This window comes from Mauremys mutica, chromosome 8, assembly GCF_020497125.1.
Source record: "Mauremys mutica isolate MM-2020 ecotype Southern chromosome 8, ASM2049712v1, whole genome shotgun sequence".
In the NCBI taxonomy this organism is placed as follows: Eukaryota; Metazoa; Chordata; order Testudines; family Geoemydidae; genus Mauremys; species Mauremys mutica.
The window spans coordinates 11,757,496-11,778,525 of record NC_059079.1 but is presented as its reverse complement, the minus strand read 5'-3'; the positions used below and the strand labels follow the sequence as shown (position 1 = coordinate 11,778,525).

Genomic DNA, 21,030 nt, shown 5'->3' with positions numbered 1-21,030 from the left:
TCCTACAATGCACATTTCTACTGTAGTTAGAGAATTAACAATGAGAGCATTTTTCAGTCTTCTGAATGAGATTTTGGGACATTTAATAAGTCTTGGCTCAAGACCGACACTTCAAGAACTGTAAAATGCCAGGAATGTTGACATTGCATGACAAATTAGATGTTCCTTAATATACTATGTCACTCCATTCAGTTTTCTAATTGGCACAGATTGCAGCTGAAATTGGAACCAAAGTATATAGATTTAACTTGCACCTGTTTTGTCCTGTTTTATAGCTTTTCATAAATACTTATTTAACAGTGCAATAAACTAATTTCCCCAATAAAAATACACTTTAATTTTTAAAATATAATTTTTTTGTTCTTAACTTCCTGGGTAGCTATGTACAGCCAGTTTAAACTCTAACTGATGGAAAGCTACGTTTCTTTAGTGTCTAGCCAATGAACAACCAACTGATACATCATGTACTGTTAATACAGATTGCCTTACTCTTCAAACTCTGCCAGCCTCACTGAAACTATATGGAAATTCTGTAGCTTATGAGCAATACTATATTTGTTCAGTGCAAAGATTTTTTTTCAAAGACATTTATGATTTTTCCTGGGAAAATATTTTAAGATTTGCTTGGGGGAGGTGGCATTTCAAGGTTCTAATATTACCTTATTTAACTCCGAAGAGAAGATGCAAAACTTCTTGCAAAATCCTATTCTGAGCCTGGTTCTGATCTCACTCCATTTGATTTCAGTGGAGTTACTCCAGATTGTGTTCTCATCTAAACCAGTTTCAGTCAGTCCTGTTTTTGTTTTAAACTTTACTACTTAAGTATAGCACTGAAGGAAAGATTAGTTTTTCAAAGGTGTGGTGTACTGAAAGCTTGTCATAGTGACAATTATCACTTTAAGGGTGAGGGGATTCCTGGTGCTGCTCCCAGGCTAGGGGATTCTGTAGGGAAGCATGTAGTCTGTACTTCCTCAGGAGTCTAGGCTGGCTTTTTGCAGACTGAGTAAGGTAGGTTGAGTTGTGCCTCTTTGCCTTAAATAGCAGCCTCCTTTGTCTCCCTCTGGTTTAGGTTCTTGGATATTGGAGTTCTGGAGTCTTAGAAATAAAGCAGTATTGCATTGCAGTCTTCCAGAAAGTTAAGCACACAAAATACTCCAACTTGTCCTTGTGTAGGCCATGAATATAATAAAAAGCACCAACCAGACTGGAGCCTGCATTGTGCTTGTTCAGGTGTGGGCAAACTTTGTGGCCCGAAGGCCACATCTGAGTATGGAAATTGTATGGCAGGCCATGGATGCTCATGGTTCCCAGCCAATGGGAGCTGCGGGGACGGCCCTTGGAGTGGGGCAGCGTGTGGAGCCCCCTGGCTGCCCCTACACGTAGGAGCCAGAGGGGGAACATGCCGCTGATTCTGGGAGCCGCAGCATGTGCGGAGCAGGGCAAGCTCCAGACCCCGCTCCCCATCGGAAGCTCGAGGGCCAGATTAAAATGTCTGAAGGGCTGGATGCAACCCCTGGGGCGTAGTTTACCCACCCCTGTGCTAGGTGATGTACAGGCATAGGGCTAGATTGTCACATCAGTGGTTCTCAGCAAGGGATACATGTACCCTTGGGGGTACATCAACTCATCTAGATCAGTGGGTTGCAGGACATGTTTAGAGGTGTCACAAGTGTAGGATCGGCATTAGGAGATGGCAACCATGTCACAAGGGGCCCCATGAAGCTAAGTTACATGCTTCCATGCTGGGCGGTGGGCCTTCAATTTCAGCCTCTTTCAGCAGGATTCAGGCTTCAGGGATACAGGAGTCTGGAAAAGTTGAGAACCACTGACTCAGAGGACTCCTTTTTATCAGACTAGATCTAATGACTACACTAACCTTCTCCCAGTTGTTAGTATTAAATATACATCCAGGGAGGTATGGTAATCATACACCAGAGGTAGATACACATCATATTAGCCCAAACAACTTCTCAGCTTTATGCTGTAGGCCACATTCTGTTCTCACTCACCTCTGTGTTGATCAAACATAACCCATTGAAATCAATGGAGTTACACTAATGTGAGGGAAGAATCAGACCCTCTTGTTGCAAAACCTAACCGTTTTCAAGCAAACACTAGACACATCCTGATCAGCCACTGGGGTGCAAAATAAAATCACATTACTTGCTTTTTTCGTACACACAAAGGTCACTTCCTTTTAACGAGAAGCACTTACACTACAGTTATTTTCTTCAAGGCTGATTGGAATTGTGGGGATTTTTTTCAACCTTTGTGAAACGCCACCACTATTAAAGACCTACTCACTAGGATCACTGTTGTCAGGATTTTGTGCATATTTAAATTTAAAAACCTATGTGCAAGGATTTCCTAAGTAGGTGTGAATTTATGCCAAATTAGTGAAATTTATAGTATCCAAGCTCTTAGCACAGGGACTATTTGGGGGAATTTCTTAACTGTGGTTTTTAATTTATATAAGAACAAAACTTTGTTTCACTTTCTGAACTGAAATTTTGTTCCATAACCCTAAGTAAAATACACTGTGTATGATTAAAAACAGCATTTACCCAGACCTACCACCCCATGGGACCAGACATATTGCAGTATTGCTGTAGGTCTGGGCATTGACGAAGGATGGAAAACAATTATTTTACATAACCTAGAATAATATATTACCCTTTGCTTCTGTTGCTATATCTATCTAGGTGTTGTATCAGTAGTTTCTCTCAATTTCTTTGGTCTTGTTGATTTGATTTACACCTATAATATTGCCTAACCGTTGTTTTCTGTGTGCATGTATATTAATTTCCTCAAGTCGTCCTCATGTAATACTCTTGCACGAGAGGTAACCTTGTCTAGTAATTAGAGCCACGCCTGGGCATGAGTTCCATTCACTGCTCAGCCATTGACTCATTGTATAGTCTTAAAACAAATTACTTAACCTCTCTGTTCTCCAGATTATTCATCTATATAACTAGTGTGACAATACTCACTTACCTATCGGTTGTACTGTGACAATCAAATAGAATTTATAAAGCACTTTGAGATCCACAAATAATAATTTGCACATTATGGCAACTTTTATCATTATTCAGATTGCTCATTTACATTCTTGAAGAATTACATAATCTAACTCACCAGTTTCTCCTATATACAAATAAATAGTAGTTGAATTCATTTTCATTTTACTGAAGTGAACATTTAAACTTTCAAACTTTGACTATAGTCTAATTTCATTATTTTTTATCATAATAACTTGGGCTTCTGGGTAATTGGAACAATTAGGGTGATTAATTGCATGTTTGCAATAAAAACAGAAGACTAGGAGGGTTGCATTACAGGCTAAATATTTTCAGAAAACTCTATCAGCTGGTAGACATAACAAATGTGATCAGCCCAGTGTGCAATATGAAGCTGAGCAAGTTGCTGGTAACGGGTTTGCTCTGAAACTTAAATCTCCTTAAAAGAAGCCAAAGTGTTTAAAAAAATAAATAAAGTCTGAGTGCATAGGGAGAAAAGAAATATTGACATGTGAGGCCACTATACTTCTAACATAAAGAAACATTGTTTTCCCTCTAGTCTATTTTTTTTATTGTGTAAATAAAAAGTGCAAAGCACACAAGAAACTACACAATAAAGCAAAGTGCATTAGGGAAGGTCACTAGCTTTAGCTTGAAGTAGTTATGCTGGAAGGAAAATCAATAAAGCACCAGCAGGACACCCACAAATACTTCCATATTGATTAATGGCACTAAATTTACCTGCCGGTCCCAATAATCCAAGCACAGGAGTGAGTGATTAGAGCAGCAGGATTTGACTCAAGGTCTCCATCCCCACAGAAGGGTGCCCTAACCACTGGACTACAGAGTTATTCTCACTTGGGTTCCCCCTGACCCAATCATGCTTTCATTATTTATCTACAGTGAACAGCCTCAACAGATTGAGGGAACCCACATCCTAATATCCCATATCTCAGTGATTAGAACCAGCTTAGGGAAGTGGGAGACTCTGTGTGGAGCACAGGGAATTGGACCTGCATCCCAGGTGAGAGCTTTAACTCCTGAGATACATGTTACAAGGAGGTGGGGTAGCAGCAGCACCACCTCTGGCTGTTTTTAGCAGGGAGCAAGGCAGGCGCCTAACTCATTCCCAATGCTGCTGTAGCATTTTAGTGAAGACGCTCCTATGCCCACAGCAGAGTTTCTCCCATGGGCATAATTAATCCACCTCCCTGAGAGGTGGTAGCTGTGTCAATGGGAGAAGCTCTCCTGTTGACCTAGCACTGTCTATGTGGAGGGCTACGTTGGTATAACTATGTTGCTCAGGCCAGGGAGTGAAAAATCCACATCCCTGAGCAACGTAGTTAAACTGATGATGGGTCAGTAGAGTAGACCTGGCCTAAGGGTAGCAGCGCCTACATTGGTTTGTGGATTTGGCCCTAGGAATTTATAACGGTAGAGGCAATCACCTCAGCCATGGCCTGCTGCACTTCTTCTAGTCCTAGGAGAGCCATGGCTGAGGGAAAGGTGTAGGGGACACTGTGCGACTGTGGAGGGAGCTGCAGCCGGGGGGTGGGGCAGGAGAGAAGCTAGAAGATGCCAGTATCTTTGGGGAGAATGACACCGTTGTTAGTTGTAGACTCAGATTGTTTAGAAACACACCAATAAAACCTTTTTAAAAACGAAATAATGTTCCTATAGGTTGGCTACAAGAATCATGCTAGGTCAGACTACTATGGGAGACTGGAATGCTAGGCTACCAAGACGGAGATCTGACAAGGGTTTTGAACCACTTGTCACACATTTCCAGGGGCGGCTCCAGGCCCCAGCACGCCAAGCGCATGCTTGGGGCGGCATGCCGCAGGGGGCGCTCTGCTGGTTGCCGGGAGGGCGGCAGGCGGCTCTGGTGGACCTCCCACAGACGTGCCTGCGGGAGGTCCCCCGGAGTCGCAGGACCGGCGACTGGCAGAGCGCCCCCCGCTGCGTGCCACCATGCTTGGGGCGGCGAAATGGCTAGAGCCGCCCCTGCACATTTCTCAGCATTTTTTTTGTGTTTACCAAGCTGCAAACTAGAAGGTTAGTCTAGGAGAATGCTGGGTGCACCAGGCACTCAGGTGCAGTTGGACATTTCATGAAGGTTTTATGCTCTGAGTATTTTTTTAGACTGAATTATCTGCATAGTGTAAAAAAATCCTTATGTAGAAGGTACCAACTTGAAAGGCAGTGTTTAGTGGATTAAGATTAGGGCTAGAAGTTCTGAGATCTGTGCTGTAGTCTTTATTCTTCCATTGATTTGCTCTGTGGTTTCTGGCAAATCTAACTGCTCCATGCCTCAGTTTCCCCATCTCAAAAATTAGGAATAAAATAGTTACTATCTCACAGGAGTGTTGCAAGCAATTTAGGTAATATTTGAATGTAAATAATTAAGTGCTATTGTCTATGGTCCTGTAATTTGCATAGAGTATGAAACTGATAGTAAAACTGGCTCAAAAGCCCAAGGCAAATCTACTACTGATATGATGCCATAACAGCTTGCACACTAAATGGGCTCATGCAGAAGATTTTCAAAAGCTCTGCAAGAGATACAAAGAGGGATGTGGAATGTGACAACATGAGAAGTGTAAAGGAAGTTCAACTACTCTGTATAATGCCCTTGAAAGCAATTCAGTTATTCCAAAACAGTAGTTTTCAACTTCTCTTCATTTGCAGACCCCTAAACAATTTTGAATGAAGGTGTGGACCCCTTTGGAAATCTTAGACATAATCTATGGACCCTTAAGGGTTAGGGTGACCAGATGTCTCAATTTTATAGGGACAGTCCCGATTTTAGGGTCTCTTTTACCCCCCCAGCCCCTGTCCTGATTTTTCACATTTACTGTCTGGTCACCCTACCAGGAGTCCATGGAACACATGTTGAAAACCACTGTTCCAAAAAAAAGCTTAGTGCAGAAATGGCTGCTAAATTATTGCTGATATAAGTAGTAGTACCATGGCCTCAGCAGAAGTCTGAATCTTTGTACACAGTAACATTACTGTTTTTTAGATTTTGATCAAGCAAGGCATTTAAGCATACAAATAATCCCACTGAAGTCAATGGGACTGCTCATGGGCTTCTGAGTTAAGGGCATGATTAATTGGTTTGCTGGATTGAGGCCTTAGTGATTTCTAAGTATACCAGTGCCATCTGCAAAGGGCAGGAGTGCATGAGTTCCATGTCAAATTGAAAGAGGTTTAAAAAAATAGCTCACTGCATATTTATAAATGCCTTTGCCCCCTGTTTCATATGCTACCATATGCACTGCAGTGCTATGGATCTGTCCTAGCAAGATATCCCTGGTTTTTTAGCAGCTCCACTGCCAGTTACTACATACCACAAATATTCTCTCCTGCCTAGATGGCATATTATGTTCATTAACTTGGTTAATTCTTGTAGAAGATTTCTACAGATCCAAGCCCTTGTATACATTATCAATTGTGATCCTAGTCTTCATCAGATTACTACTCAAATACTGTGGTGATGTGCACTATAAAATTCCTATATAAATAAAATCTCTCACTCTCTCTCTCTCTCTCTCTCTCTCTCCGATATGGCCCACACTGGCTGCATAAGTGGGGAAGAAATGAATTGTGAAAGGTTTTGTGTTCCATTTCTATGATGGGGGACTTTGTATTATAACATAAGCATCAAGGTCATGGGTCACGAGAATAGTGTTTTCTTTACAGTCAACCTGAAACTGACACATTAGATTAATGTTTTGTTCTATTTGTTTTAAGTTGATTACATTTTTAACTCAATTCAATGGGCTTGGAAAATTTGATAAAACACTCCTGAGCTTTTAATCAACTTAAACTTGCTTAGTGGATGAACACTTCAATTAAAAAAACCTGAATGTATATCAACCAAAGCATGGCTCCACCGGTGCCTCTTTACACTGCTTAGTCAGCCATCTAGGTTCCAGCCTATATTAAGTAATTGAACAGTGACTTTGAGAATGGTGGGCTAACATTTTATTATCCTTAACTGAAAGTCCTCTGTCAATGGGATTTTTGTAAGATTAAGAATAAAGGGTAAATTTTTCAATTCTGAATTTTACTCCAATGTTTTAGATGGATCTTTCATGATAAAGATCAGGATTTAATATTTCATCATTGAAAAAACATTTTGTAAGGATACAAACATAGCTGCATAATAATGAAAGAAGTTAAGAATACTTATGATTAGACATTATTAATCAAAACCGTGTGCTTTTGGGGGCAGGGACTGTCCTTTCGTATACACTGCCCACCACTATGCATCCTGCATCCTGATAGGAGTCTCTTGGCACTATGATAACACAAATACTTGAGTACAAGGTCCAGACTCTTGAACACCATGGAGTCAAAATCTTCTCATCTTTTTGAAAACAAATGGAATTGCTTTCAATTTCAGATGTACTAAATGACTTGTCTGAACCCAGGGATGGCCTTCTCGCATATATATGAGCCCTTGGATTCACACTATTTCAGAGGGTGCTGCTACTCACGCTTATCTTCTCCATTGCATGAGATAACAATTGGTGCTCTGGGTCACATTGCCAACCAAGCTATGATTACAGCTAGAGTTTCACTGTGCATTGTGCACGTGTTCCGAATTTTCTACATATCCATATCTGGTGATGTTGGTTGTTTCTTAATATTAACTGATACTGTGGCAGCACGAAGGAACCCCAGTCATCGCTCAGGGCCCCACTGTGTTAGGTACTGTATAAACACATCAAAGAGATGCCCCTCCCCAAAGAGCTTACTGTGTCTCTGACAGCTGTCAAATATTGAAGTTGTCCACAAAATTTTCACGGTAACGCTGTCAGCTATTTGGTCCATATCCTCTTTATATCCATGGGAGTTTTGGCAGAGTTAGAATCAGGGCCAATAACTTAGAATTGGGGTCAATAAATGTAAATTTATCAGCACCTAATAAGATGCATCATAGACAAACATATAACATTTTGGGCCCAATCCTGAAAACCCCGTGTGTGCATAAATCCTATTGAAATCAATAGCACACCAGATAGGACTGACAGGGGACCACTGAAATCTGTTAACAGATTTGAGTGTGTTTATAAGTGGCATAATATGTGTTTGAACAATGGTGTAAAACTGGGCCATTTGTATCCAATATAGTCACTCATATTTTTGTTGGGTTCTTACTATTGCCACTGTATTCCAGAAACCAGGCCTGTGTTCTATTACCTATCCGGCTAAAAACGATAACTTCCTGATCTTCGAGTGAGATCTTGACAAAATAAACCTTTGAATTTTGCTGCTTTAATCAGGGACTGGTTGCTGTTCAAATACAAGATTTCTCATTACATATGGGAAGGGTCTGTTCCCCTAGAGAGAACCCCTGTTCTCACCATAGAATTAATCCACCACTGCGACACAAAATGGGGAGCAGAACTTGGGGAGCTCATGCAAGGAGTGTACAGAGGTCACTGCCACAGGAACCCCATCTGAGCTTTTCCTTTGGGCTAGACTACTAGCTATTATATTATTCCTGTAGTCCTTTGCCCTGCTTGGTAGGGTGAATAGCAGATTGACTCCATTGCCACTGTGTGGCTTAGTGGGAGGATTCAATGGATTCCCTGGTGTCAAGACAAGCTGCTCAGGCAGGCACTGGGGAGAGAAACTTGGCCCTAATGTTGTTCTCATCAGCACTTATAACTTATTTCTGTAGGTTAATTTAAAATTCACGTAAAACATCACAGCACTGGAAACCAAAGCTCTTGTGATCCTTGTCTTCACCAGGAAAATCATGTCTGTTTCTCCACCAGCAGCACAGCTCCAATGATGATGTGGGGGAGGGGAAAACCAATCTTTCTAATGTAGATGCACTCAGCTGTGCAAAGAACAGGAATAACCCAGTCAATACAAGGGCAACCTTTCCCTCTCAAGCTACCCTGTAAAAGCGCGTTTTCTTGTTAATTGAATGAGATTCTCACACGTGTAATGCTTGAATCCTCTTCCCTAAAAATCCATTTGGATACAAATCATTTTTTAACCAGAGCTCCCTATTACCTGCTAGCGGAAGTTCTAGTTAATCAATGGCATAATGTGACCCTGTGAGGCATGAGCATGGATCTTTGAAGTCATTGGCAAGTCTTTTCCTCTCCCCAAGGGCACATCACCCTGTAGCATACCCTCTCCAGTTTGGGACCAAATTCTGCCTGTGAATATCTGCTAGGCTGCTATTGGGATCTTAGAGATTTCATCTGTGTGCATACCAGCTGAGGATGTGGCCCAGAATGTGTCTTGTACAGTCAAGGCAGAGTGTACATATTAAATATGATTACATGTTTTTTGCTTGAATATTCCATTACGGATGCTGAAAACAGAGCACATGCTGGACTTTTTTTTTTGCATGCATTTTAGGGTTTGATTCACTGCTCGTTTAAGCTCACTAAAAATCAGAGGGAGTCTTTCCAATGGTTTCAATAGACTTTAGATTAGGCTTCATTGGAATTAGTCCTGGTTTATACCAATGTGACAACTGAATGAGGCCTTAATATGTTGAACAATGGTGTAAAAATGTGCCCTTTATCATATTACATCAACAAATTAAGCCCATTTTATTCAAATAAACTGGTTTTCCGTTTCCACAAAATGACATCTTATCGCTTTTATTTAGTATGCAAACACACCCATTTACATTGTCTTGCAAATTAATACATGCACTAAGTAATTTTAAAAAAAGCCAAAATATCACCCACCATCCCCAAATACATGGTTAGTTTAAGTTATAAAATCTACAGTAGTTCTATATATTTGATAGTCTTTTAAATAAAGAAATTAAAACTACAACTATTTTATATACAGACAACATACATTGTTAGACTAACGGACTATTAAAAGTATCAGAGGGGTAGCTGTGTTAGTCTGGATCTGCTGCTTTTACAGACTATTAAAATAATACTACATAGAGTACTTTCAGAGTGCTGACTGCGAGTTAAGAAAAACACTATCTTCAACACTGAGCCTGACCTTGCTACTCACTCAAGTAGTCCCATTTCGGGGCATGAACCTACTCCCACTAAAGACTGGATGTTTTGCATTGACTTCATTGGGAGCACGATGATCAGACTCAAGTCAGTGGGCCTACCCATATGAGAAAGGGTTAGAGAATCAGGCACACAGTTGATACACTGAGTCAGTAAGATTTTGTCATTGAATTCCAAAGTAGTAGAACTGGGCCCTAAATACCTGTTTAGACTTTTAACAAGGATTCCACTGAAAATGACAAGCTCTGATTTTTAATTTTCATTTCTGAATAGCATTCTTGGGATACTCTAGCTAAGTGTCTGAGGTTCTCCTTTGCCAGAGAACACTTATTTTTCACATGTTGGCTCACGTGCTGCTTTTCTGGTATGGAAGGATCATTTTGTAAGATAAAACCTTCTGAGCCAATGTCCTGCTTTTGGTTGGATACAAAATGTTTAACTTTTTCAAAACTTGCTTGTGTTTTTGTTGCCTTCGATCTCAGATCGCTCTGAAAGGAGCCAAGTTCTTTGGATAAAATATTGGCCTGAGCCAGCTCCTCACACACTTGTGCATATTTTTCTGCATTCTTAGTAAAGGTATATTTCTGTAAAAGGTTGCTTTCAATTTGGTCTGATGTAAAAGTAGTTACATTTGGCAGGAAAAAATCTCTAGTCTGATAAAGTGTGCTTGAATGTATCAAAGGAAACCAAACATTTATCAAATTGTGGTTAAAATATGTTGAGTCACAAAGCTGGCTGTGTCCAATCCTAAATGGGTTTGTTTCTGTGCTTGGTAAAAAGTCTTCATTTGGTCTTTGTAGACTTTGAGCTACAGCTAATTCCTTTAGTTCTCTCTGCCTAAGTTCTCTCTCCAGCATTATGCATTCCAGCTCTTTATCTGCAAATGTTCTTCGTTTCCTCATTCTCTCACTCAGGTTAGAAAAGAGGAGTTGGCTTTCCTGTGAAGGAGGTTTATACCCTAGGAGAAGAAATGAAAAGCTTCCTTTAGTACTCTATCATTATCATAATCCATTATTTGTACATTACTGTAGTGTACTGTAGGTCCTAGCTAAGATCAGGGCCCCTTTGTGCCAGATGCTGTGCAAACATGTAGTAGCAGAGCTCCCTGAACTCTGCCTCGAAGAGTTTGCAGTCTAACTAGGCAAGTCAGACAAAGGATGAGAGGGAAAATGCAGAGCAGGAAAGTAACTTGCGTAGACTCCTGATTCCCAGTCCAGTGCTCTGTCTGGTACACCATGCTGTCCTATAAACTAGGAACGTATCTTAATGGACAATATTATTTTAGTGCTGCCAAGAAATATTTGTTGAAAGGTTTTATTAATTTAAAACAGTCACTTACATGATTCATGTAAGAATGAAGTAAAATCTATAAGGGATAGCCTGTCTAACCCTCTGACTAGTCTGGACTAGCTAACAAAGATGAAAAGTAGAAACACATATTTTTGATCATTAGCAGTCATAGAAGATTAGGGTTGGAAGAGACTTCAGGAGGTCATCTAGTCCAACCCTCTGCTCAAAAAAGGACCAACACCAACTAAACCATCCCAGCCAGGGCTTTGTCAAGCCAGGCCTTAAAAACCTCTATGGATGGAGTTTTACCACCTCCTGAGGTAACGCATTTTTAGTGCTTCATCACTCTCCCAGTGAAATAATTTTTCCTAATATCCAACCTAGACCTCCCCCACTGCAATTTGAGACCATTGCTTCTTGTTCTGCCATGTGCCACCACTAAGGACAGCCTAGCTCCATCCTCTTCAGAACCCCACTTCAGGTAGTTGAAGGCTGCTATCAAATCCCCCCTCACTCTTCTCTTCTGCAGATTAAATAAGCCCAGTTCCCTCAGCCTCTCCTTGTAAGTCATGATCCTTGTCCTGTATTTGCAAAAAGTTTACTAGCAAGGCTAGGATTTTGTTTAAGTGGAACTATACTTTTTGCATTATGATTAAAATCTAAATAACTATTCAGTGCTATAAAAATGTACAAGGGGTTTCACAAACAGCATTCTCACTCAAGTCAATGCAGGTATCACAGCTTCTTGCCTGTGGCCCTACTACGTCCATCACTGCCAATATCTTAGGAACACAGGCAGGGCCGCCAAGAGCGGGTTCAGGCCCCGGTGAAAAAAATTTTTCAGGCCCCCCAGCTAGGGCGGACTGGCTAAACAGGGCCGACGAAGTCAGGCCCTGGGCTCCCTTCTGGACCGCTGGGCCCCGATAACTTGTACCGGCTTCCCCACCGCCCCTCGTCGGCCCTGAACACAGGAATTATCATAATGGATCAGACCAGTGCTCTGTATAGTCCAGTATCCTGTCTTTTACAGTGCCCAGAACCATCTGCTTCAGAAGACAGTTATAGAATAACATGCCCAAAAGGAAAAATTTCTTCCCAAGTAAAAATGAGAAAATGGATTTTTCAGTTCAGGGGCTGAATGAATCCCCCAAAGAAATCCAATCCAATTCAAATAAAAACAATTTAATTTTTTTCATTAAATCAAAAACTCAAATTGTTTTGAATTGACCAAAACTTTTTCCCCCAAAGTTTTTTCTTTTCATTTCAGGTGTCTTCCCATTTTTTGGTGGTATGTTGTTGGGGTTTTTTTTTTTTTGTTTTAATTGGCCAAATTTGAATGGAAATGCTATTTCAAATCAAAGTTGAAACAAAACATTTCTACTTTTTTCTAAATGAAGTCTAAATGAAATGTCTTGTTCCAAAAAAATAAAAACAAATACAATGCAACCTGTCAATTGGATAGTTTTGGGCACTGAAAAAACCTCACATTTTTTTCTATGAAAGAATTTTTTTTAGAATTTCACCCAGCTCTCTGCCTAATCTCCATTCAATTCACACACTAAGACTAAGAGGGACCATTATGATATTCTAATCTGACCTGCATAACACAGGCCATAGAATGTCACCTAATAATTCCTTCATCAAGCCCAAGTACAATGTGGTTGAACTCGGGCATATCTTTTTAGAGAGACATTCAGTCTTGATTTAAAGATTTCAAATGACTCTATGACACCCCTTGCTAGTCTGTTCTAAAGGTTAATTGCCCATGCTGTCAAAATTTTGCACTTTTGGCCTTGTCTACACATCCAGTTTAAACTGGACAGGGCACTTGTTTTTGTTTACTAGTAACATGTTTAATTTTAACTTAAATCTGTTCCTCACCTGAAATATGGGATGTACTCTACCTTGAGACAGAGCATCCTTCTTGGAAATTCCAAAGGCCAACTGTTACAGAGGCTATTTTGGGATGGACACAGTGTCACAAAAGGAGGCATAGTATCTTGCCAAGTTGAGGCCATAGACAGATCCTTACCTGCCAGTATGCTTTTGGCCCAGGTGCTGGTATTCTTGGGATAGTGCTGATAGTTTAATCTGCAACTGGTTGATAGCAGAGAATGTTCATCTTCATCTTTCTTAACCTGTGCAGAGTTACAGAAAGAGAAAATAAGATAAACCACGCAATCCATTTCAGGCCATGTCTATACTATGAGCACCACAGTGACATGGCTACACCATTTTAGCTATACTGCACACCCCCTAAGGCTGACAGACTACAGCAATGAAAGGGGTTTTTCCATGGCTGTAAGAACTACAGCACCACTAGTGATTGTACCTAGGCTGGTGGAAACATTCTTCCATCAACCTAGCTGTGTCTACAGCAGGCTAGATTGGGATAGCTACTTCAGTCAGCAGTGTGGATTTTTCACACCCCTGAGCATCATAGCCATGTTGAACTAAGTTTTAAGTGTCGATTGGGGGCTTATGTTTTTCATTACTAAGATGCTACTAAAGTTAGTATAGCAAGAATATTGAGAGTATTTTGAAGGATGGGGGGGAAAATCACTCAAAATGAAGAAAAATGTTAGCATCCTATTTTGTGAATATTGAATATGTATTCAACCTTGTTCAATGTAATTCTTGTTAGAGATTTGGAAACTTAATCTAGCTACCTGAATAAACACTCATTTTGTTGCCAACTTAAGAAAGGAAAATAACTTTTGTCAATTACTCCATCTTCCTTTATGCCGCTGACGAAGTACATCAGGAGTCTGCCAATAAAAGCAGACTTGCTTCTGCACCATGATTTCATCCAACAGGAGATTGTTTAGAACATCACAATCTACATTTCCTTTTCCTATAGAATAGCAGATTCTTTTGGAAAATGCTTCTCAGGCTGGCCTATTGGTACTTCCCTCAGTCCTTTAATACTAGGATAATTACAGAGGAACTGAGACTTCAACCCTGAATTGTTTGGGGCTGCAGTCTAATGCTACAGAAATAATACAAAAATCGTACTGTTAGTGCATACGCACAGCAGCATTAAAGGGTCCTGATCCTACAGTTCATACTAAATGCCATGAGACAAGGTGGGTAAGGTAATATCTTTTATTAGACCAACTCCTGTTGGTAATAGAGACAAGCTTTCAAGCTTTAGCCAGAGCTCCATCTTCTTGAAGCTTAAGTAAAGCAATTACATAGTAAGAAATACCTAAACCAAGATGTTTAAGAACAAAAGCCAAAGGGAAAGATAATGATACATACCTCCTTTGTAAATCCCTTTGTGACCTACTGACAAAAAGTGCTATGTAAGAGCTAAGTATTTCATAATATAGTTAAATTCTGACATCCATATTTGGACACCTAAATAGGTGGCTCTATTATCAACAGTGCTGAACATCCACTAAAGTCAGTGGAGTTGGTGGGTATTTGGCACTTGAAAATCTGGCTACTTATTTAGGTGGCTAAATATGGGTTTATGGTAGGAGCCTAAGTAGTGCATTATATGTTGAGCGTTTATCCAGTTTTCAAATTTGCAGGAATATTTAACAAATACAATAAAATGTTTAACCTCTCTCATCATCATTCTAAAATGTACTAAAACTAGCCAGGGCCCCAAGTGCAAGGCTGTTCGAAACTAAAACAAGTAGGGGATGGGGTAGAGCTACTGAAAATGTAACGCTAGCTCTTACCTAGTGCTTTTCATCCACAGAGCTCAAACCACTTTACAGAGGAGGGCAGTACCATTATCCCCATTTTACAGATAGGGAAACTGAGGCACACTGGGCCCGTGGCTAAGCCAGGCACAGAACCCAGCTCTCCTGAGTCCTTTAACAGAGCAACTCTCAATATAAGATTTATTCTCACCAGGCGGGAGATTTGCTCCCCCTCCGCAGCCCTGCCTGAGCGCCCCTGCACCGGCGCGCGCCCGGCGGCGCGCGGGGCTGCCCCGTGCTCACCTGGCCGGCGCGCTGCTGCCTCCGCAGAGCCACCTGCGCGGCCGTCACGCGCTGCCGCTCCAGCACCAGGCGGCAGCCGGCGCACGCGCAGTCCCGCCACCGGCACAGCCGCTTGTGGCCCTTCAGGCCGGACACCACGCCGTGGTTCCTGCAGCGCGCGCACTTGGGCACCCGGCACGAGCGCCGGCCCGTGGCTGCGAGGGGGGGCTGCGGCCGGCTGCCGCCCGTCCCTGCCCTGGCCCCGCGCTGAGGCGGCGGCGGCGGCGGCCGGGCCGGGGAGCCGCTGCGCCGCCCTTTCTCCCGCTCCGCGGGCGGCATCCCGCTCCCAGCCCCGGCCCGCGGAGCGCCGGGGAGGCGAGTCCCCAGCCCGGGCTGCGGCGGCCCCGCTCCTGCGGCGGCGGCTGCTCCGCGGGCTGGCACCGGCACCGCCCGCTCCTTGAGCTCCTCGCCCGCGGCTCCTGCCATGCCCCCGCGCAGCCCAGCCTTTAATGACCGGCCCGGCCGGCCCGCGCCAGACCTTGACGTCAGCCGCCTCCCCCTCCAAGCCGGGGGGCTGGCAGCAGCACCGGCGGAGCGGGCGGCGGTGCCTCCCTCGGGGCAGGGAGCGTTCAGCTCGGCCCCTGGGCAGACACCTGCACCCCCTCTGGTAGGTGAGCTGCTAGCTCGTATTGGACCGGCTGCTCTCGGTGAGCGAGACAAGCTTTGCAGCTGCCCAGAGCTCTGCTTCAGGTCTAGGAAACTAACTCAGGGGGCCACTGCGCGATACAAGATTTGAACGAATTGTTTAGCAAAAGTAGGGCCCATTGATTCTAGTCATAGGGGGGGGAGGAAGAGAGGGGAGGGGAAAAGGTAACTGGGGGGTGGTGGTGGTTAGATTACCGCGTATTACAACAATCTATAACCTGTAATTCTAGTGTTTCTATTCAGTCCATGATTTTGTGTCTAGCAAAGTTTCTTTCAAAAGATGAGCCTAGCAGTTTAATTTAAAGTGTTGTGCTCCGGTGGACCTCCCGCAGGCATGACTGCGGAAGGTCCGCCAGCCCAGCCTCCCGCCCTCCCCGGCGGCAGGGGACGCCCCCTACATTTTGCCGCCCTAGGCACCAGCTTGTTTTGCTGGTGCCTAGAGCCGCCCCTGGTTGTGCAGGTTGCCTTTGAAGGTGAGGACTGATTGGTCTGATACAGAGTGATCGCTGAGTGAAAAGTGTTCACCCACAGGTGATGTGGTGGTTTTGTCACATTTCCCTTCTTTGTCAGCTCCCCAGAGTGCATTGACAGCTCCAGGATTCGGCTCTTTCCTTCTTGGAAAGAGGAAGCGCTGAGTTCCCAACTCTGTCTTCCAAAACCTAGGAATCTGCTCCTATTGGAACCCAGTGTTAGCTGCACAGGCTCCCTGCACTCTGTAGGTGCCACAGCATGCTTGATTTTTATCACCACCTGCCTGCTGTTACAGTATAAATCAGCAGTATTAGGATTGAGTAAAATAGGCTGATTTGTTCCTTTCTTGCTTCTTTTCAAGAATATGATCAACTATTTTTAGTTTTATAGAAAAGGCATTGGAGAGTAATAGTGAACTCCCTGATGAATTAAGAACCTACAAGTTCAGAACAGTTATTTAAAATGCAAATAAAGTTAAAAACCTGGACAAAGCAGGAGCATGCTAACCAACTTCCCTCCCCGCCCCTTCTCTGACAAATATCTCCTTCATCAGGCCACCCAACAGAACAAATCTGTCTAGATGAAAGGGTGGCTTGTGGTCAGCCCAGCTGAGAGTCTGAAATGTAGTACGTTCGGTGATGATTGGAGAGTGTGTGGAATCAAAGATGTTTTGAGATTGATCAAGCTGCATCTGAGTCTTATGTTTTCAGTGTTGAAGAAGAGATCTGTGTAGATCAAAAGCTTGTCTCTTTCACCAACAGTAATTGGTTCTATAAAGGATATTACCTCTCCCACCTTGTCATCTGAGACTTAAACCTTTTTAATTCCTCGGTCACATTTCAGCTGGCCAGATCCAGCTGCGCACACATCTTTACATGTTACATTTTGCTGTGTGAGAGAGGTGTGGTATGAGCACAGAAGTGGGAGCCAGTTGCCCAGATTTTAACTCCAGGAGTGACAATGTCTCCATGTATGATGTGCAAATCATTTAATCCCCATGCTTCCATTTTTCTATGGGCAAATGGAGATTGTACATTTATCACAGGGGGGGCTGTGAGAATTAATAGCTCATGTTTTTAAAAGTAACTAGTAATCAATTTTTTAGGTTTCCAATTTGAAACACTGTTTGAAGGGAGTCTGATTTTTCAGAAGGTGGATACTTAGCATTTTCTGGTTATGGTACTGTAATATCACATACCCTGCACGAGAAAGATCTGCTAAAATTTCAAGATGGACTTTCAGGGCTGTCTGAATTACACTAGTGACTGCAGGCCAGCTCAGGATTGGAAATGCACAAAGCTGGTTTAAAGCTACCAGAGTCCCCTACCTCCACTCCCTGGGCTGTGAGCTCTGAGATGCGCCTCTTAAAGGATGAAGAGGAGTTATTTAATGTAATGCACTGGTGTAACTAGGAGCAGTGGGATAGAATTAAGAAAAGAAAAATAATTAGCTTGAGTATATCAGAAAATAGCTCCTGACTTTGTGATAGGGAGTATAGTCTCCTGAGTTCCAACAGATGTGCTGGAAGTCCCAACATATGGGATTTTTAAAACTACAGAACAAAACACTGAAAAATATACTGCAGGAAACAAGCCTGCATTGGTAAGCAGATGGATTGGGTGACCATTAGAGTAAATAGGTCTTCTCCATCTCTAACTTTTATGCAGCTACGCTGCACTATGACTTGTGACTTTCCCCAAAGTTAAATAGCATGTCCCTTGTTGCTTATTCTCTTACACAGTATGCTGTCATATACTAACATATCTGCTTTCAAGACCCATCTGTGCCATATTTTGCAATTTACTTATGTACATATGATTTTCCCCCCTCCCCCATCTCTACTTACAATATCCCTTTTGGACGGGCACGGTCATTTGTTTTCTTATGGCCCTGGGCACTAGGGCTGTGCTCACCTGGAGAGAGCCAGACTGGAAGTTAAGACTAAGAACAGGAAGGATTCATTACTCTGAAGGAGAAGTGTAGTAGGGTAATAATACCGCCATTAAATCGAAATGGCACCAGTGGTAAAAATCTAAGTCAGAAGGAAGTTGAAATTATTCTCACTGGAAAAAGACTCCAAGATGTCCTAAGAGGCAAATTCTGCTCTCAGTCTACCCAATTATAACCAGAATAACTCCAGAATTCGGAGACTATCCAAGCATATTTAGTCACACTGGGGTAACTAAGATAAGAAGATGGCATGATCCCCCCCCCCCCCCCACTTGGTTAAATTTTCAAAACAAGAACTTTTGGGCTTTCTCCCATGCTGTCCTTCACACCCTATAAATATTTGCAAAACAACCTCACTATCCTCCTTTAAAACCCTGCTTCACTACTCCAGTACCCAAGCGAGCTAGATTAAAAATAGGTCAGGTATGTCTACTCAAGCTGCAGTCACCCCCCGTGTTTGCAGTGTGTAGACATACCTGTAGTCCCATTGAAACCAGTATAGCTACTTGTGTGAGTCACATGCTCAGCCAGGTGAGGAAGAGTTCCACCATGTGGCTCTATGTGATGAAATCATTGCTGTAATGAAGGACTATGATGAACTAAGATGTTTAGTGATGCTCTGATTTTAAGAATAGATTCCACAAGGCCTTCCCTTCAGTTTGGATTGCTCTCAAAACATTTTGTAAGGCTAAACACTGGCATAGCTCTGTGACTAATGCTAACTTTCTGAAAAATAGGAAAACCAGAGAGATTTGCCTATGAAGAGTGATTTAATTAAAGTTTCCGCTGCTCCAAGGTAGGTATTTTTCACATCATAAATAGTTCTGTCATTGAAATTATTTTTATAAAAGAGAGAATTTTTTCCAGCAAACTGACTTCATTCGTAGGCAATTAAATAGCTGGATTACTGTTCAAAATTAATTACTCATTAATGTGGAAAAAACAGGTATACTCTTCCTGACCTTTCTATAGACTGCATCTAATTCCAAGAAGAGGAAGAAACCTACATTCTGATTCTATTTTTTCTTTAAATTGAAAAGAGTTAATGTTCTCCCATTCTAGGCACTGTCATATGAAAGCACGCCTTAGTCCAGAAGCAAAACTGACACTGCAAAATGTTAATATCCTGCACTCTGCTATTAATACATGGCACTAAAACAGTGATAAATGATTTTTACATATGTTTGCTGAATGCAAATACCATTCCCCCTTTTGGAAACCGTTAGGTTGTTTTTCTTACCCCAAAGCTCCTACAGAAAATGTAGAAGCAAGTTTACGATATTCTGAGCTTTTGGACAATGTCACAGACACCTTTGTACAAAACTTGGAGCCCAGTCTTGCATAGCTTAAACTCACATCAATTGCCTTTATACTCTTACAAGTTGTTCCAGAGAAAGCAATGGGACTACTTGTGTGAGTATGGTTTGAAGCATCAAGGCTGTAATTTTAACTTATCTCCCGCAGTATGTAAACAATCATTAGCATTTCATTTATTACAGAATGAAAGTGGTTAGTAGGAGATAATGAAGCATGTCAAATATTAAAAGCCACATCTTCAGAAGCGCAGCTACAGAAATGTGCAAATAGAAGATTCGACCCTAAAAATGCATAGAAACATAATGATCCTGTAAGTGTGTTTCATGCCCGTGATTCCCACTGCGGTCCATGGTAGCTTTACACGCGGAAGGATTGCAGGTGCTGTGCCATAGATGACCATTAAAAAAAATTAAGTTCTGTTAACTTGACCAGCATTTGTGCAGTTTCAGCTCCAACATAAACCAATAAAAATCGTAGAATTATTTGGATTGGAAGGGCCTTCTAGTGATTTGTCTAGTCCAAACTATTCCATCCTGCTGAAACTGGTGTCATTATACCTAGCAGTCGATTAATTTTTAAAAATGAATCAGGAGAAACCTTGTTTACATTAAATTTGGAATTGCAGTGATTTGGCGAGGAAACTTTTAAACCTACTGTGTTAAAATACCAATTACAATGAGCTTTTCTTTCCTTCGTTAAAAGATGGTCAGGTGAGGGTAAAATGGAAGGCTGAACTAATGCCATGACAACTCAAGATAATCCCCATTGTCAGCTAAAGAGTCATTCACTGTGGATCTCTTACCAATTTACCCTGATTTTTAGTATAATAGTGAGTGCAAAGGAACCTCTGAATAAATTTCTTGAAAGTGTGAAAAACTAAGTGTGTTTTGCTCAGATAACACAAAAGCAATTGGTGGGATTGTGTACAAATGTTTCCTAAATAAAATATGTATGTTAAATAGTTCACCTTTGGGATGAGACTAAGCACGAGAGATGTCAGCACCAGAGGGTAAGCTTTCCAAAACTTAAGTTCCTCAATATAGTGGTTTAGAATGAAAGAGTCTTGTCAACCACATAACCTCACTGTGAATGAATGGACGGGAATAAAGATAAATAGGAGCACAGTACCACTCTCACAGATATACCTGGCTAAACTCCCATGGACTCAATAGAAGCAGGTTCAAGACCCATGTGGCAAGATTGCTAACATATCCAGAATGTGTATTGGGTCATATTTTATGTGCAGATATTCAGGTGCAACCCCCATTGATTTCAGTGGGAATAGCACCCTACTAAGTGCCAGGAGAATTTGGCCCATTTTATTTGAAATTT

At 42.0% G+C, this 21,030-nt stretch overlaps 2 protein-coding genes across 2 annotated transcripts in view; one reads left to right on the top strand and one right to left on the bottom strand.

Moving 5' to 3' along the window:
• The window catches only part of LRP8 (LDL receptor related protein 8), a 440,430-nt gene that overhangs the window by 20,237 nt on the left and 399,163 nt on the right, over positions 1-21,030 (top strand). The window lies entirely within an intron of this gene.
• LOC123375773 (doublesex- and mab-3-related transcription factor 2-like) lies at positions 9,410-15,594 on the bottom strand. The gene is made up of 3 exons (XM_045027021.1): positions 15,277-15,594; positions 13,353-13,458; positions 9,410-10,988 (listed from the first exon to the last, which is right to left on the bottom strand). Exons 1-3 carry the CDS (start codon positions 15,592-15,594, stop codon positions 10,237-10,239), a joined length of 1,176 nt encoding a protein of 391 aa, XP_044882956.1. The 3' UTR covers positions 9,410-10,236.

What these genes read in the sequence shown, in the direction of transcription:
- LOC123375773 (XM_045027021.1), bottom strand. Translation starts at nt 15,594, where the DNA reads ATGCCGCCCGCGGAGCGGGAGAAAGGGCGGCGCAGCGGCTCCCCGGCC. An exon ending in GGCAGCAGCGCGCCGGCCAG is followed by an intron (nt 13,459 to 15,276) that starts GTGAGCACGGGG and finishes AACTCTGCACAG; the next exon opens with GTTAAGAAAGATGAAGATGA. An exon ending in GGCCAAAAGCATACTGGCAG is followed by an intron (nt 10,989 to 13,352) that starts GTAAGGATCTGT and finishes TTCTTCTCCTAG; the next exon opens with GGTATAAACCTCCTTCACAG.